This window comes from Euprymna scolopes, chromosome 33 (assembly GCF_053919585.1).
Source record: "Euprymna scolopes isolate OS-2025 chromosome 33, ASM5391958v1, whole genome shotgun sequence".
Classification (NCBI taxonomy): Eukaryota; Metazoa; Mollusca; class Cephalopoda; order Sepiida; family Sepiolidae; genus Euprymna; species Euprymna scolopes.
In genome coordinates, this window is record NC_136514.1 from 4,931,895 (window position 1) to 4,949,693 (window position 17,799).

A 17,799-nucleotide genomic window follows, 5' to 3' on the forward strand; every position below is an offset into this window, starting at 1 on the left:
TATTTGATAACGTTTGCCTAAACCGTAGCTATCGATAGAAAGTGGTGGTGCTTAAACACAGACACGCACACATAATGCGTGCGTGTGTGTGTGTGTGTGTGTGTGTGTGTGTGTGAATTCTAGTGTTATAGAGCAAAGGTTCCCAACCTAAAGTGCCCCATCCCCAGGGAGTGCGAGAATTTTTTTTTTATTTTAGTTCTCTCCCATTGCACGAACTGTGACACAAGGGTCAAAAAGTGGGATTGTTAAAAGTCAGCGTCCCAGAGGAGGAGCACTCTGACCTGCAAAAAGTGCCTGGGCAGCCCTGTCGGCATTCCCCGGTAAGGGCGCCACAGGCGATTAGCAATAAACTAACCCGTTCTCAGAAAGAAGGCAAAACCTAGGAGGGTGAACCTCCTAGAACTGCAAAGAACTAAACTCACACTGCAAAATCAACAGGGGCCGGATCATTCCAGGAATGGTCTGTTCATTTTAAGGCTGAGGATAAAAAAAAAAAATCCCTAGCCGAGTGCGAGAAAAATTTAGATTAAAAAAAATAGGGCATTGGCTATATATTAGTTATGTAGGGCAGGGGAGTGCGTGTATTCCTTTTTTAATTTCTTGTTTTTATTTTAGATTTCTTGTTGTTAAGCGGCCGTTAAGTACACCAGTACACCGTGGTATACTACACCACGTATTTAACCGCGAGTTCAAACATTTTAGGGGTGTGAGGTTTGTGGGAAATTCCTTGAAAGGTGCGAACCAAAAAGGTTGGAAACCACTGGTGTGTGGTGTAGGGTGTACGAAAAAAAAAAAAAAAAAAAAAAAGGTCAGTTTTATTTATTTATTTATTTTATTTTTCGTTGACAGCGCGTGAGAAAAGGATAAAATTAAACAAAAATAAATAAATAAATAAATAATAAAGATTAAAACAATTTTAAAAGAGTCATGTTAATAAAACATAGGATGCTCGAATCGACGAATCGATTTTTTAAAATATGTGATTTTAAGCCAAAACAACAGTATTTACTTCATTGGCATGTCGAAAATAGTAATATATTCAATAGTTACGAACATTCAACAACTGCTACTGTGTTTTTAGTAAAAAAAAAAAAAAAAAGTCTATCGCTATCAACTAAAACAAAACATCGATCATTACAGTGACGAAAAGGGAGATAAGTATGGCCCCTGTATCCGCAATCTTCGATGTGTTCACATCTAGGGAAAATGCCATTTATATCAATTTTCCGTAAACATTATTTTAACTATGATTTTCTACTTGATGAATTTTTGTAATTTTTAAATATATTACTATTTTCGACACGACAATTATTAATTTTCATGTCGAAAATTATCAATTAAGTGTTTTTTGCTTAAACAACATATTTCAAAACATCGATCCGTCGACTCTATCTTAACAAATACCAAAATTAGTTTTAATTTTTTGCATTTTTAATAACGTGTTATTTTTTTTGTTCCTATATTCATTTTTTGCTCAATTTTTACGACGTGCCCCAGCGTATTATAAGCACCAGCACCACAACCTCCCCATGTTAAGAACGGCTTTCGGAATACCCCCCCAGCCTCGAAAGCCGTTTTTAACATGGGAAGGTTGGGGGGGTATTCCGAAAGCCGTTCTTAACATGGGGAGGCTCTTAACGCTGGGGCACGTCGTAAAAATTTACCCATTTTTGGCGGTGGGGAGGAAGGGATCCTGCTTGCTTGAATTTTATTTATCTATTTTACAGTAAAAAAAAAAAAAAAAAAAAAAACTGGCTCCTCCTCCTCTAACGACAGGCGTGGCAAAAAAAAAAAAACGAAGAAGAAAGAAAAGTAAACGGTGATTTCCTCCTTCCTAACAGGTAAATTTGTGACCTGTGCAATGCAATACCTGGTTAACAAACGAACTCGAGATAGAAGGAAGGACACCAGCGTCTATTTTAACAGGACTGAAATTATATGCTTGTTGTTTTTCTTGCTTGACTGTCAGCGAAACCTGTTATAAGTTTTTTGTGGGTTTTTTATTATTATTATTATTATTATTATTATTATTATTATTATTATTATTATTATTATTCATCTCAAGAAGCGAGCACGTGCTTTCTTCTTCTTTTGACGAAGTGATTTCTTGCGCATCGTTCATTGAATTAAATTGTGGAGAAAACAAAAGAAACTGATTTACATAATGTCGTCTAGATAATAATAATAAGAATAATAAGAAGAAAACTGCTCGATAGATTACTTGAAGTAAAAGTCCGTAAAACTGTGAAAGAGAGCGAGGGACCTTTAAAAAAATGGGTCCCATATTTTGTACTACGCTATTAATTGTGAATTTCGTGGTTTTGTTAATGTGTACAACAACGGTAACCGGTAAGTCATACAAACTTATTTATTTCACTGTTTTTTTTTTCTCCTTTTCTTTTTTGTTTATTATTATTATTATTTATTATTTATTTATTATTTATTGATTTATTTTACGAGAGTACCCAACGTAGTATAAACAGCCACAACCTCTCCACCTTAAGAACGGCTTTCGGAAATAAACACCCCACCCCAACCTCCCTGTATTAAGAACGGCTTTTGAGGTTGGAGGTGTTTATTCCGAAACCCGTTTTTAGCATGAGGAGGTTGTGGGTGTTTATACTACGCTGGATACTCTCGTAAAAAATACCTTATTGTTATTAAATATTAAGTTTCTTTCATTCTAAGGTAGTAAGTTGGGAAATTCGCTGAAAACAATTTATTTCGCTTCACCACTTTGTTTATGATCTAGTTGCGTTTAAAAATATAATCTTTATCGTGAAAAGTGCAGCATCTTTCCATCCTTTAAAAAAAAATCCTTTAAAATTACCACTTTTAAAGGTTTTCGGGGGTGCCGAAAACGAAAATAACGTTAAAAATTCCAAGACGTGGTTTCCGAGATATGTAGAAATTATAGTTTCAGAAAGTGGGGGATCACTTTTCTATATTTTTTAACGTAAAATGAGCACCCACTTTATGGCCACTTTTATTGGTGGTAATTTTTAGGGGTTGTTTATTTGGTAATTGTAGCCTGGTAGATTAACACCAAACCTACCTTAAAAACCTGTTTTCCAGGAGTTTTCGGGTGTGCTTAAAACGAATATCGCATTTAAATTTTTCGCAAATAAGTAGTTTTCCGGATACTAAGCAATGTAATTCTTTATGATATAAGTGGTAGCCATTGTTGTACGCGCAAGCGCGCATATTTTTGCTAAAATATTTAAATGCGATATTCGTTTCCAGCATACCCGCAAACCTACAGTAGTGCTAATTTTAAAGAATTTTTTAAGGGTGGAAAGGTGTTGCACCTTTACCAAGACTTCTCTACCCTAAATATCGGATCTGAGCAAAGTGGCCATTTTTATTTGCGTTACTGACTAAACAAAGGTGGTTATTTCACTTAATTCCAATATTTAGGAAACTTTAAGGAAGTACTAATGAAGAATTCGAACCGTGTTGAAATAATAACGTCATAATTTAAAATTCCATTCTCAGCATGTGACAGGGGGGGGGGGGCTAACTATTCTATACTTTCACCTAACAATTTAAATTACTTGTGTAGAATACGGACCGTGCTGAAATAATAATGTTATTATTTGAACTCATTCTTAACATGCTGATCAGAGGAAGTCTTGTAACTATTCTGTGCTTTCACCTAACAATTTGATAAACAAGATACCGCAAAGATTGAAGTTAACTTGAAAATCTAAAAAATGGCGCACAGTCCGTTGCATGAGTACTTTAAAGAATTTGCTTGTTGTCCAATCTAATTTTTTTTTTAATGCACAAAAATCTTTTTATGTACGTACTCGTTACGTCATATTAAAAAAAAATCACGTGACTTGAGTAGTTGGATGTTGATTTTAATAGTAACGACGCGGCTGATTTTAATCTCGGTAGTTCGAATTGAGTTGTCTCCTTTTTATTTATTAAAGATGACAACGCGAAACACGTCATCCTCGCTTCCTCTTAAAATTTGATTTTCTTAGAAAAAAAAAAACTTATGATTTTTGGAACATGGCAGTTTCGTTCCGTAACGAGTACGTACATCATCATTTAGATTTTTTTTTTTTTTTTAATTAGGCTGCACTTTTTTTTTTATATTAGGTTGCTACTGATTGACTGAACATAGGTGTCTATTTCATCAGAAATTTTTCGTATATGCACTTTTATTGTTAGTACACACATGAAACTCTAGTTCCCTTCGAAGTAATCTCCTCCGACTGCAATGCACTTGTTGTACCGTTCCAACAACTCCTAGAAGGCCCCATGGAAATCCTCTTGTGTGAGCATGTCAATGACCCTTCGTCACAGCTTCTTTCATCTTGTCTTATACAAACAGCCTCTAAAGTTTTCCTCGATAAAAGTCACAGGGAGCAAGGTCTGGAGTATAGGGAGGGTGAGGAACTGTCTTGATGCCCATCTTGGTCATGGCAACATCTTTCTTTCTGATCTTCTCCGAGCACATTTAGAACAAGCTTCGCACAAATTTTCCGCATCTTCAGTTCATCGCGAATAATTATGTGTACAGTTTCCACACTGACATCAAACTGTGCACTTGTTGTTTCTATAGACACACGATGAAATTCTTTATTTGGCCAATCAACTCCAGTGTTCTGACTTCCTTATTCCTCCCACACTTCTCATCATCCCTCACAGACTCCCTGCCTTCCTTGAATCTCTTATGACACTCCAAAACTGATGCTCGATTCATGCAAGATGGTCCAAAAGCAATCTGAAGCATTCCATATGTTTCTGTGGCATTTTTTCCAAGTTTAAAACAGAATTTTATTGCATATCGTTATTCTAAAGTGTCATCACGTCCAGATTGCATTTTTGAAATTCACCAGCTATGACAATCAGGCTTTAGTAGGGTGTATTCCAATTTCTTCTGTAGTTGTTCAACCTGAAATCATAAAAATTGGTCAGTCATCTCATAAGATGTATAGCAATAACATACTGAATTTTCAAGGGTCTATGACAATTTTAAATGCCTATATAAAAAAAAAGTCTGAAAACCTAAACGTTATTTTCTTTGCACGATTTAATCGTAAATAAATAGCGGGAACAACAAACTAAGACAAAATGCCGTCGGCGTTACGTCACTTTATTGTTGGGATGAACAAAAAATTAAATAAGACGGGTCATTTTAGTTTAACCTGTGCGGGATTTGTCGGAAGATTTATTTATTTATTTATTTATTACGTGTGTGAAGGGGGGGGGGTCTTAAGATAAGTATTGTGATACTTGTAATAGATCGGTATCCAGAAATCCAGAGGATTTTTCTACTTACGGAGTCAGTCCCGAGCATTGACGGAGAATCCTAAGTCAGTCCCAGAAATATCCGAAACAGTTTACAAATTTGACACTCGCAAATAAAAAATGTAAAGGCACGAAAGGTTAGGTTAGAGTTTTCGGTAAATGTTCAACTACAACAGAACACTGACCAATAATTTTTTTTTAAGGGGTTTTGGGGGTCGCTGACAACGAATCTGATATTTAAACCCGTCGCAAATTTACCGTTTACATGGTATTAATCCCTTGATCCTGGCACTATTTCACGCCATTTCATCGCTTTCGTTAACGCTACGCACGAACGGTTCTTACTGAAATGTACGTTCGTGCATAGTCACGTAACGTTTTACAAGGCGCATGAATACATGGCGGACATTTTAAATTATTAGAAATATTTTTCATAAAATAAAAAATAGTTTTCACCTCATTTAATAGTAAAAATAATGCTGTCAGTAAGTTTTCACGAGTCACGGTTTTTATAAAAACATTTTTTCTGTTTTTCGTTTTTTTTTTTTTTTAGGGGGGAGAAATATTCAATTATAGAACTTGTATATAGTTTTTAATAGTTTAGCAGTTTAATTAACAATTTTTTCCGTAAGTAACGCGCCGACATTATCGAGCAGAAGAACCGTTTAATATTTCACAAAAATTATGTTTACATTTGGGGGAATATTTCAATTGTGCAATTTCGCTCTAATAACAAAGAAGCACTGAGATGGTTTATTGCCGGTCACCTAAGACGCAGCTACCAGGGAATGCAGATTGGTCCGGTCACGATAAATGTTGTACTAATCCAGAATGCTCTTTTCGCTGAATTCTCTACCATATACTAACCTCACAGTAATGGGGGGGGAGGGGAATATTGTAACAAAGCGCGCATGAATGCGTGGGAAAAGATCAGCAGGAGCATTAACATAGCTGGCTTGTGAAGATATTAGCAGCAGCAGCCGAAAAAATTCACATATGCAAATTAGGAAGCGTGCCCAACAAGAAAAAACAAGCACGACAAGAAACAGAAAAAAGGACACCGATGTGGTCGGAAGAGGAAAAAGTGCGGTTGAAAAAGATGGACATGTAAAGTGAGAAATGGCTGTCAAAGGCCAGCATGTAGTGGAGCAAAAAGAAAAACGCACGTCAGGGGAAATGGACATGTGGCCCCATGGTGGCAGACAAAGAGACTCTTCTTGAGCATGTGGTACAATGGGGGAAAAAAGTGGCTGGTGTTATGTTACGAAGCGTATGGTGACAAGCAAAAAGAATAGACAACACAGGATTAAAAATTGGACGAACTCAACAATTTATTTTCGAATAAATAACACAGAATAATAACGAGCTGTCGTTGGGGTGAAGATGGTAGATTGTTGTTGTTGTTTCTGTTGTTATAAAGCGCGACGATCCCTTCGTTGTAGTAGTAGTAGCAGCAGTGCTGGTTATAATGCTGTGTCAATGGCGATAGTTGTTGTTGTTTATAAGGCGCGACGAAGCCTCCGTTGTAGTAGTAGTAGCAGCAGTGCTGGTTATAATGCTGTGTTAATGGCGATAGTTGTTGTTGTTTATAAGGCGCGACGAAGCCTCCGTTGTAGTAGTAGTAGCATTGGTCGCGACAGCCGTAGCGTTGTAGTGATGGCGAGGCTGGTGGTCCTTCTGCTGTCTTTTCCTTGGCTTCGCTAAATATAGCAAGCAGGCGGACGTAGTTGTAGACAATGGTCAGTGATGAAGAAATTGCCCCCAGGTCGAGAAAACTGTGTTTCTTTTGAGTTGGTATTTTCGCTACGGTGTGTAAGGCATCTAAGCGTTCTGCCCGTAATTTCGTGGAGGTAACCATGATCATGTGCCTCGACTTTCGTGCCATGGCAGCGATCGTAGAGTGAATCCCTACGTAGTCAATTTCTCCCCAAAGCGGTCAGGAATCCTGAAACTTGAGTGGTGGTCGTCACGGTGACACGTGGCAGACAGTATGACGGTGTCCTCAAGTCAAAACGAGATCTAAATCATAACATCATAACAGCTCCCCCAGATCTCATTTTGATTTGAATTGTCCAGTGCGGTCATAGGTGCATGTGTGAATGGAATCAACCTATGATGAAATCCTTAAATCGTTTAGGAAGCTGGCCTCGTGTTGACCGATTCCGAATCAGGTCTGATCTGTATCCCGACGGTAGTCAAGGGGTTTCTATGTATATGGGGTCCTGCAACGCTCTGTGTGCCCCTGCCTTGGGTGGAGGCGTTGTCTCTTTGGTAGATTGACGAGTTGGGTAGGGTAGAGGAGGTAGATTGGGGGACAAATGTTTTGGTTGTGGTATTAATCGGCGGACATGTGCCCGGTGAACCCATTCACTCTCGCATCTAAAACCAAGCTTCCATCTTTACATCATGAATGTTCTGATCCCTATCTGGCATCAATTGAAATGAATGGCTCTCGTCTTGGGGAGTCTCCATGTTTTGACAAGCTTCTGGGTTTGACCTTTACTCCTGATCTAAAATGGAGTACGTACATCAAATCTGTTGCCACGGCTGCTGGAAAAATGATGAGATCCTTCTATCGATCGAGTAGATATCTCACTGCTGATGCAATTCTCTACCTATATAAGAGCTAGGTACGTCCAAGGATGGAGTATTGCTGTCACATCTGGGCAGGAGCTGCTAGAAAGACCTTATCTTACCTTGACAGAGTTCAAAATAGACTTTGTAGCCTAGTCTACTGTGAAGGGGTGGGATTTAGTTGCTTGTCGGAGGGTATTCACATGGAGGGGTACAAGTGCTTGTTGTTCGTCAGAGCATTCACCAATAAAGTACTTGTAGAATAGGCAGAGGGATGCAACATTTCGTCAATGGGACAGAGGCTGAAGCTTAGATGGCAGTTCAGGGCCTAATAACAACATACAAACATAACAGATACTAAACTCTGATCTCGAAGGCCTAGTCGTCGGGTTAGAATGAAAGAGAGATGATTACCGAACCACTTATCTCCTCACAAGGGCAAAGTTTGTTTGTAATGTTGAGAAAATCCAGCTCCACAGACAAGGTCACTCTGAATCGTACAAAATAAAAATCGCTGTAATCGAGAAGAACATCTCCTCTTCAAGTCGAGCGCAGAACATGTACTACACTTTGATCACTATTCGAGAGCTGGAAAAGAGAGGTGATTAGTTTCGCCTTAACATGTGCGATATAAAAATAATATTGAATGTCAATTAATTCCCATTTCAGTCACCTAAATTATTTACATTGGTTCTGACATAAAGTCCACAAACTTATTTTAACTAAACTATATTTTACTAAAAATAAACATTATAGAAAGTTGTCTCGTGCACGTGAAATGTCGAAATGAAAACACGACTGGAAAAATATAGTCGTCATCTTTTCTAAATAAGTTGAGAAAGAAGCTAGCTAAGGAAGGAGGTTGATTCGAGTTCATTACTCAGCCCATTAACAAAAAAATAAATGCCAGAAATTTGGCCGTTAAGGGGTCAAAGTTCAACAATTTGACCTTTGAGAACTCCTCCGACAATTTTGGGTCTAAACACTTGAAATTTTTGATATAGGTTCCTTGGACATGGATCTAACTTAATAACTTGATTTGAGCTCAAAACAATAAATGTTAAGGGGTCATAATAGGGGTCCAAGTTAAAAATATTTGACTGCTTCGGTCTCTACCAAATTACTCAGACAATTTCTGGTCTAAACATCTGAAATTTTACATAAAGGGTATTCAGAGATAGAGCAAGCTTTTTAATAGGTTTGAGTCGAAAATTTGAGTTACGAATATATAAATGTATGTATGTATATATGTCTGCATATCTGCCTAAAACTTTCAACAGAGGCGACGGATTTTGACAAGATCAGTATTGTTTTGAAGTTCGACCTTTTAGACGACGAATATTGAAAAATTGGCTAAAAACATTAATATCTTCACCTTCAACTGGGCAGGGGAGGTCGCTTTTTTTTGCCAATATTTTCGAAAGTCATCCTCTCGTTTCGATTGTCTAGCTTTAATTAAAAACCTACGTCACTTTCGGTTTGGCGGTGGTCGTAACAGCAAAGACGTCAGGTTTTTTTCCCGTTCTTTTTCTCCTTTGCGGTACGGGTTCGAACTTGCCTTCCTACTACCACTTTTTTTTGCTCAACATACACCTCCAAACCCCCGGGCAACGCTGGGCTGAAATGCTAGTATACAATGTCTTCAGAATTTAAGAAATGATATAATTATTCCCTCAGTCAATCCACATCGCAGCTCACAAGAGCAATGGCAGCCAACAAACCGGAAGTCCAAGACTCGAGTTGGTTGGATGACCACACCTCTTATTCAAGACAAAGTAGGTTCATTCCATTGTCGGGTTTCACCAGTTCGCCTGATCTGTGTTAGCTAAAAAACTTTCTTGTGTATCGTACAGTTGCTCAAGTGGCAGAGGACCCGCCTCGCATGCAAGAGACTTTGGTTTCAAATCCCGAGTTTGGATGTGTTCAAGTGATGGTATAACTCGAGGCTTGGACTTCCAGTTTGTTGGCTGTCATGGCTCTTGTGAGCTGTGACGTTGCTTAACTGTGGAAATAATTATATATATATGTTTGTGTGTGTTCACCATACGAGAATGTACTAGTGAAATCAAAATAACAATTTTCTGTAAGCAGAACCGACTATGAAATTAAAACATGCAAAGTAAGTGTAGGTGAAATGATGTACGCGTGTATGTGAACACGTGGTGATAGCAGCCGTTAGACTAAATATATAGAGAGAAATAGCTTGGCTTATGTTGTCATGAGAGAGAAAGAGTTAGTGTGTGCATCCCTTTTTATAAGACAGATTAGGATGCCTCCATAGCGTTACAAGGGGAGATAAATCGAGTATTTTACAACCTAGTAGTATGTGTGTGTAATTGTGTTTTGAGAAGGGAATTACTGCTATATGTATCTCTTCAGTGTGCCATATAACCTATTGAACCCGACACATCATTCCTACATTTTTTTATTAAAACTAACTTTTATTTTATTTCAAAAACCAGCAAACAGATCTTCAAATATGTCAATAAAGATGGCGCTAATATTTTTAAACACAATATACAAACAAAAAAGCAAATGTTTAATATATTGGGAAGGTTTTTGAGACCGTCGGGTTAGGAGCAACGTGTAGTGTTTATTCTTATATTACACTTCATCTTTTCTATCTACAATTAAAAAAATTTGTCTACACTGAGGCAATTTTTATTTATGTCCCAATACAGAGTGCTCTTTTTGGAGGAGCTGGATTTTCTCCAAATTAAAAAACCGATATTTTGTATAACTCTTCCTGTGTGGGGATGCAAGCAAATAGGGATTTAAACCTCGGATGATAGCTAGGGAGATGCGCTGAAACATCCAAGCAACCTCTCAGATTTTCTTCTCATCCGTCCAATCTCTCGTATAAATTGTGTGATATTGGGATATACACATTAAACTATTATGTTATACTAGTGGGGTGGCAACTAGATTTACCCCGGTGTAAAATCCGCTTAAATATATTTTAATTTGTCCAGATTTCATAAATATTATCAAAGTCGTGATTTCCAAAGTAAAAAAAAAAGTATTTGGGTGCCATCAGCTAGAATCGAAACCGAAAACAAAACTTTAGCATTCAAAGCTGGTGACGTTACCACTGTACCAACGTGGCACACATATGATGATGTATATTATTCATTCATTTCATATGATCATCATGACTCGTATCTTCCACTTGGTGCAGATTTCGAACCCACATGATTTATTTTTTCCTATTCCTTCCGATCCAGGGCAAGTTGGTTGATGGACGCCCAACTGTTATGAGATGTCCAATCAAAAACATTTTCTCTCGATCTTCTCTTTGACTTTTCTTTGCTACTTTTGCCTTCTAACATACCCTGAAAGCATAACTTTGACAGGCCAGTGGTTGATTGTTTGACATGGCCCAAAAGTTTAAGGATTTTACTTTTGATTTTATCAAATAGATGGGGTAGGGAAGTAGTTTGACGGAGGAGGGATATTTTTTTTTGGGGGGGGGGGTCGATTAGACGATGTCCCATAATGAAACGCATTACATGATTTTGAAACACCTCAATGCCGTTTAGCTAGTTTTATACTCCATGTGATATATTCAAGGCCATATAAAAACTACTGGGATGACATAAACTAAATAAACTTTTACTTTAACAGTTATCGGCCCCTTTTTTTTAATATTAGAATCGTGCTGCGTTTTTGGAAAGCCGCCCAATCCAGTCCGATTCGGTGTTTTAATCACTGAAGAAAGTCAGTTTATGTCTAGACAAATAAATTGGGCGACCTGTTTGATGGGTTTACTGTGAATAGTCATGTTTAGGTTTAACTGTGATTTTAGCTGTACCTATTTACTATGCCTCCCCACGGGACAGAGTTAGACACCAGGGTCGTTTTTTAACGTGGAGAAAAGGTACAAAAATAAGAATTGTCTCAGTCGTGAAGGATTTCTCCTCGACCGAAAGAGAACAAGAAATGGAAGTGCAGCATCTGAAGAACAGATACTACACTTTGATCGTGATTTTAGCTGTAGACATACATTCTGTTTTCTCTAGGTTTATTTCTAATACTATTTCCTTTGCATTTTTTGCTAATACATTAACAAAAACGTTTGTGTGCAGTCATTAACAAGAACGATGTCATCAGCATATGAGAGATTGGAGATGATTTGTCCTCCTATAGAAAAACCACTTTGGCAAGTCTCATCTGGCTTAAGCATAACAACAGCTAATGTAACACAGAACAGGATTGCTGAAAGCATATCTCCTTGCTTGGCGCCCTTTTTTATGTTTATCGACCGGCTAAACCCAAGGTCAGTTTTAATAAAAGCCTGTGATCGAAAAAATGATACATAATGGTTTATTAAACTCGATGATGTTATATACATCATTCATCAATTTCATATGACTCAGGTAATTATTCTTGGCATTCGTTTCCCCCGATATCTTTCTAGTTAGAATTCTTTCTAGAAAGACCTAGCATACTTACAGGGAAGTCACAAACATCCCTCAGTAAAAGTGTTTCTGTGGAACAAACTGGGTTCGAACTTGGCACAACCAGGTTGTTAGTCCAGGTCATTAACCACTTAACTACAGTCACCTCCTTACTGTTGCTGTTGGGCCGAGGTATGTTTTGTTCATTTTTAGGAGATCCACCCTCCTAGGCGTTATCTTTTCACTTTGATAAAGAATTAGTGTATTGATAATTGCCTGAAGCACCCTTACTTAAAATGCTGAAAGGGTTGTTCAGGCATTTTTTGTAAGCTAGAATGCACTTCACTTAGTGTGCTCACCATAAAACATATCCTTTGGTATCCTCTCATCGTTCATTCACCTAGCATGGCTAAGCCATTAGTCTTCATTGGGTGAGATGAGCAAACGTGCTTGGGATGTCTGCCTCATCAAGGATGGTCTTGTTTGAGATGCGCTCCTGCCAAGGTGATTCCTACGATTCTCCTGAGCTTACTCCTAGATATTATGAATAAAATTTAAAGGGTTATTTCTTTGCTTTTGTTTTTATTTTCTTAGCATTTTGTTCTTGCTGGGGATGGGGCATCCTACTGGATGCCAAACATTCACCCGCTATCTCATACATTTCAACTTAGAGAGTTTTTAAAAGATTCTAACTCAATAGCTCAAACGGTCGGGAACATGGCTGGAGCACTAAATGTTTTTGTTTCGATTCTAGCTGATGGCACCCAAGTCATATTTTATATATATATATATATATATATATATATATATATGCATGTAGAATTTTCCATATTGTTTAAAAATAATAATGCTAATACTAAATGAACTTGGTTCACCGGGTATATTTGCAGAATCAGAAGGCATAAGTCTGACTCCAATTTCTAGCACAAACACTTTTTATGCATACTGTTAAGCCGGATGGATGATGGACGAGTCCCTAAAGACCTTCTGTTTGGGGAGCTTACCTCTGGCACAAGGCCTACCAGCTGACCGGCCCTTCACTACAAGGATGTTTACAAGCATGACCTAAGGGCTGGCAGTTTCAACTCCTCAAAGCTCAAGACGGCTGCCTAAGACTGGGAGGGCTGGCAGACCACCATCCGGCATGTGGCTGAGATATCCGAGAGGAGGAGAACCACATATTGGTGGGAAAAGCATGCCCGTAGAAAGGAGAGGACAGATCGGGTTAGACCTCAGCTCAGGCAGAGAGACAGAAAGGTTACATCTGCAGCAACTGTGGCAGGTCCTGCACAGCCACTACAAGATGCACCCCCCCCCCCTGACTGAATCAGGACGCAGAATTCCATGATCTCTTGAGATTGTTGGAGCCAACAAGTTATTCTGCGACAACAAATAGAAAAGTTTTCAGAAATCAGTATTAAATCTGGTATCACTCAGGGGTCATCCTGGGCCCAACTCTCTTCCTGATCTACATCAATGATCTCCCAAAACACATACTTAAATCATTCGTTTATTATTACCTGTGTTAAGTTATCAATCTTCATCTAAAAAATTCGTGAACATAAATGAGCAGAAATGGTTGGATTTAATAACATATTCATTTATTTAAATAGTTCGAACATAAAGAGGGTTAAAAAAATCTCTAATATGAAACATTATACAACAAAGAGTTTCAGATATAAATACTAAGTAAATAATACATTAGTTTCCAAAGCAATAAAAAGTACATGGATTGCCAGGGTAAATGAATGTCTTGAAGATGGAAATTACATTGAAGTGTGTCCTGCAGCAATATGCTGCTAGGAAAAAGTTGTTTTTCTTCAGTGAATCAATTTGACAGAAGCACATAACGGAGTTGACGTCATATATGTTACAGTTATACTTCAACATAGCAAGGTATGAACACATTTGTATGCTTTAAAAGTCGCACCTGTAAGAGGAAGATTCTTGTTTTTGAATTTCCACGCATGGGCAGAACGCAACTACAAACCCTGACACATGTTACAATATTTTTACCTCCTTTTCACAGCCGGATGATGTGATACAAGGGTCGGCAAGTGACAATTGAAAAGTCAACACCCTAGAGGAAGAGAGAACTCTGGCCTGCAAAATAAAAAAAAAATGCCTGGGCAGTCGTATCAACATTCCCTGGTGAGGGTGCCAATAAACTCTCCTTTTCTTAAAAGGAGAAGGCAAAGACTGGGAGGGTGAACTTCCCAGAACTGCACAAGACTAAAGCCATACCTCAATCAACATGGAAAAAGTCATCTCAACAATGACCTATACTCTGTTGACGTTGTAACATTGGCTAAAAATGCACACATCCAAGATAATCGCTGAATGCTTCGAAAGTGGCCTCCAGTCTGTATTAGAATAAGGCCAAAAATGGATGGTTGTATTCAATACTACCAAGACAAAGCTCTTTTACTTTAAAAATTATCAGAAACTTTTCAAAATAACTGATTGACATGACTGGTAGCACTCTTCCTGAAAGTACAACGTTCAAATTCTTTGGCTTAACATTCACACGAAATATAAATTGGAATAAACACAAAGAAGATACTGCCAAGTCTGCTGTAAGTAAAGTGGGCTCCCTCTACCAGGCTGGAAAACTTTTCATACTGCCAGTATCCTGCATCTCTACAAAGCCACCCTTTAGCCATACATGGAGTATTGTTGCCACATGTAGGCTGGTGCACCAACCCTTAGTTTTTGCCTCTTGCACAGGCTACAACAAGGAGTCTTTTACTTAATAGATCCCACACTGTCTGCCAAATCCCAGCCACTGTTCCATCGCTGCAATGTTGGATCCCTGCACTTGTTTTACAAGTACTTCCACGGAATGTCCTTTGGCAAACTTACTGTATTTATACCCCCTCAACCTAAATAGCCCTCGACCAACCCAACCAGCTGCAAAAATCCCTCCTCTTTAGTGTGGAGATTTAGAAAAGCTAGAAATTTTCTCTAACAGATTCAAATGCATCAAACACATCAACCTGTCCAATTGACATCAATCCTATTTAATTATGGGGTAAAACTATTATCGTAAATAAATAAACAATGATGCTGACGAAGGCTGAAGGGTACAGCAACTTTGAAGATAATAGTTTTAAGACAAACATCATCACAAATTGTTTATTAATAAGTTTTTTTTTTTAATTTAATTGCTTCTTTATCCCTCTAGGATAAACTTAAAACTGCTTACGTTGCAAGTTGCACATTCTTTTCACTCAAATATTTATATTTCAAGTCGATATGTAAACATATACAAATTTTTTATAAATGACAAAAGTGCACGTCATAGCTCAATAGTACAATACTAGAGCTCTTAATAAATTTTAATCTATAAAACAGTAGATGTGTGTATGTATGTCTGTGTGAAAATATTTAACCGATAAACTCTTAAACTACTGGCCACATAACACTGAAATTATCAGGAAACAGTAATCATACACCAAGGATGGTTTATCACGAGTAAAATCTTTGTTTGGCTGAATAAATAAGGCATGCAGAAATATGTTGACAAGTTGAAATACAAAATGTTCACTTCAACTTGTCGACATATTTGTATTACTTTTGTGCATGCGTAAATTCATTCATAGTTTGAAGTGGTTTAATTTTTAAATCTTTTTTATCTATCTGTCAATAGCTCAAACGGTAGGGAACATGGCTGGAGCACTAAATGTTTTTGTTTCGATTCTAGCTGATGGCACCCAAGTCATATTTTATATATATATATATATATATATATATATATATATATATATATATATATATATATATATATATGCATGTAGAATTTTCCATATTGTTTAAAAATAATAATGCTAATACTAAATGAACTTTTACATTTTTTTTAACAATATCAATTAAGTGTTTGCAAATTATTAACATCGTTCTTAAACTTTTGTCCAGTAGCTCCTTTCCTTTGTTCCATTTAATATTTATTTAAAAAATCTATTCTTTAAAATTTTGTAACTTGCATAAATATACATTATGCATTACACCCTAATTTTTATTCCATAAAAATTACGTTACTAATTGTAAATTACTTTTTTTAAAGTTCTACACATTTATAAAACAACGTTATTAACTTCTCAGATCAACAAGGAAAACAAAAGGAACGACCTTTTTAAGCCGTAGCATTTCGAAGCCAACTGCTTCTCATCATGACCAAAAAGAGTAAAAATAAACAGTGAAACTTGATACACCAAACCCTAAATTCTTGTCCCAACGCCACTGCCCGCCCCCTTTTCTCTCTCCGCACATTTCCACCTCTTCTCTTTCATCTTTAGTACTTTAGTTGTCTCCCTTTGTTTTATTTCCCCCCCCCCCCAAAAAAAATAGATAAAAAAAAACTTCATTACACTCTTTTTCTATAAAAAATTAAAAAAAGCGTGTACTCTCACTCTACTAGCCTGATGACGTAGGATCTCCAACTAAAGATCACTACAGAAACATGTATGCACATGTGTAGCTAATAATGAAACATATTACACATATACATATTATTATTATTGGCTCACAAGGAGCTTTCACACAGATCATCAAAGATCTCTCCTTAAAACCAACCTGTGGCATTCCCTGGAAGTTGTGACAATAAGTCTCCTCAGATTTCCAGTACTCACCACCTTTTTCGATAACCTTTGCAAATAAATTTGCATTATCGCAATAGCCGCTTACCATTGATTTCTCGCTGACAGTAGCCATTGGTCTCCATTGGAATTTGAGCGGCAATAAGCCTCCTCAAGTTCCCAGTTCTTTTCGCACTTGTCCAGCGGAGGTCTGGTCAGTATTCTCTTCTCGGTATTTCCATCATCCTTGACCCTTCTCGGTTATTCGGCATCACTCTTTTGGGGGGGAGGGTCGATGATGAGGCAATGAGGAGATGGGATATTGAACTTATAGACTTGCAGCTTCCATGTTCGCGTTTCCATGTAACACTTCATCTTTTGCCTCGCCAGCAGTTTGTCTGGCCTGTGCATATGGCTCATGTGTATTAGTCTCTGCATTCAACGGTTTTCCTTATTTTATTTTTTCATTTCTTTCCCCTATTTCATGAACTCTTTGCACTAAAAATTTTTGTTGCATTTATGGCTAGTTTTCATATAATGCTGTTTCAATGAATGCCTGTACCAGCAAATTCATAGCTCTGTTATATATATATATATATATATATATATATATATATATATATATATATATATATATATAATATTCATTTGCTAATATCTTTCCTTTGATGAGAAGACGCATTCTTTGAACCTTCGTGGATTAAGAAAATCTTAATGTTTCTTATTTGAGCATCCTGTCAAACAATAAATTCATATAAAATATAATTTACAGTCTTAAATTTATGTTCTTTTATGACAAGCTTTATTTCGTATTTTTTATTTGGTTGTGTTGAGCTTTTTATTTGTTTGTGATTATTATATAAATATTGATATTTATATTCGCTTTAAGTTCACAGAAGCTTTTGGCTTGTAAATTTAATTTTTACTTTGTGTGTGTGTGTGTGTGTGTGTGTGTGTGTGTGTGTGTGTGTGTGTGTGTGTGTGTGTGTGTG

At 37.2% G+C, this 17,799-nt stretch overlaps 1 protein-coding gene across 1 annotated transcript in view; it reads left to right on the forward strand.

The window, feature by feature from the left end:
• Positions 1 to 1,802: 1,802 nt before the first annotated feature.
• The window catches only part of LOC145258114 (dual oxidase-like), a 175,801-nt gene continuing 159,804 nt past the window's right edge, over positions 1,803 to 17,799 (forward strand). Inside the window, exon 1 of the mRNA XM_080115859.1 lies at positions 1,803 to 2,349. Within this exon, the coding sequence (XP_079971985.1) occupies positions 2,274 to 2,349 (76 nt within the window). The 5' untranslated portion in view covers positions 1,803 to 2,273. The remainder of the gene's footprint in view (positions 2,350 to 17,799) is intronic.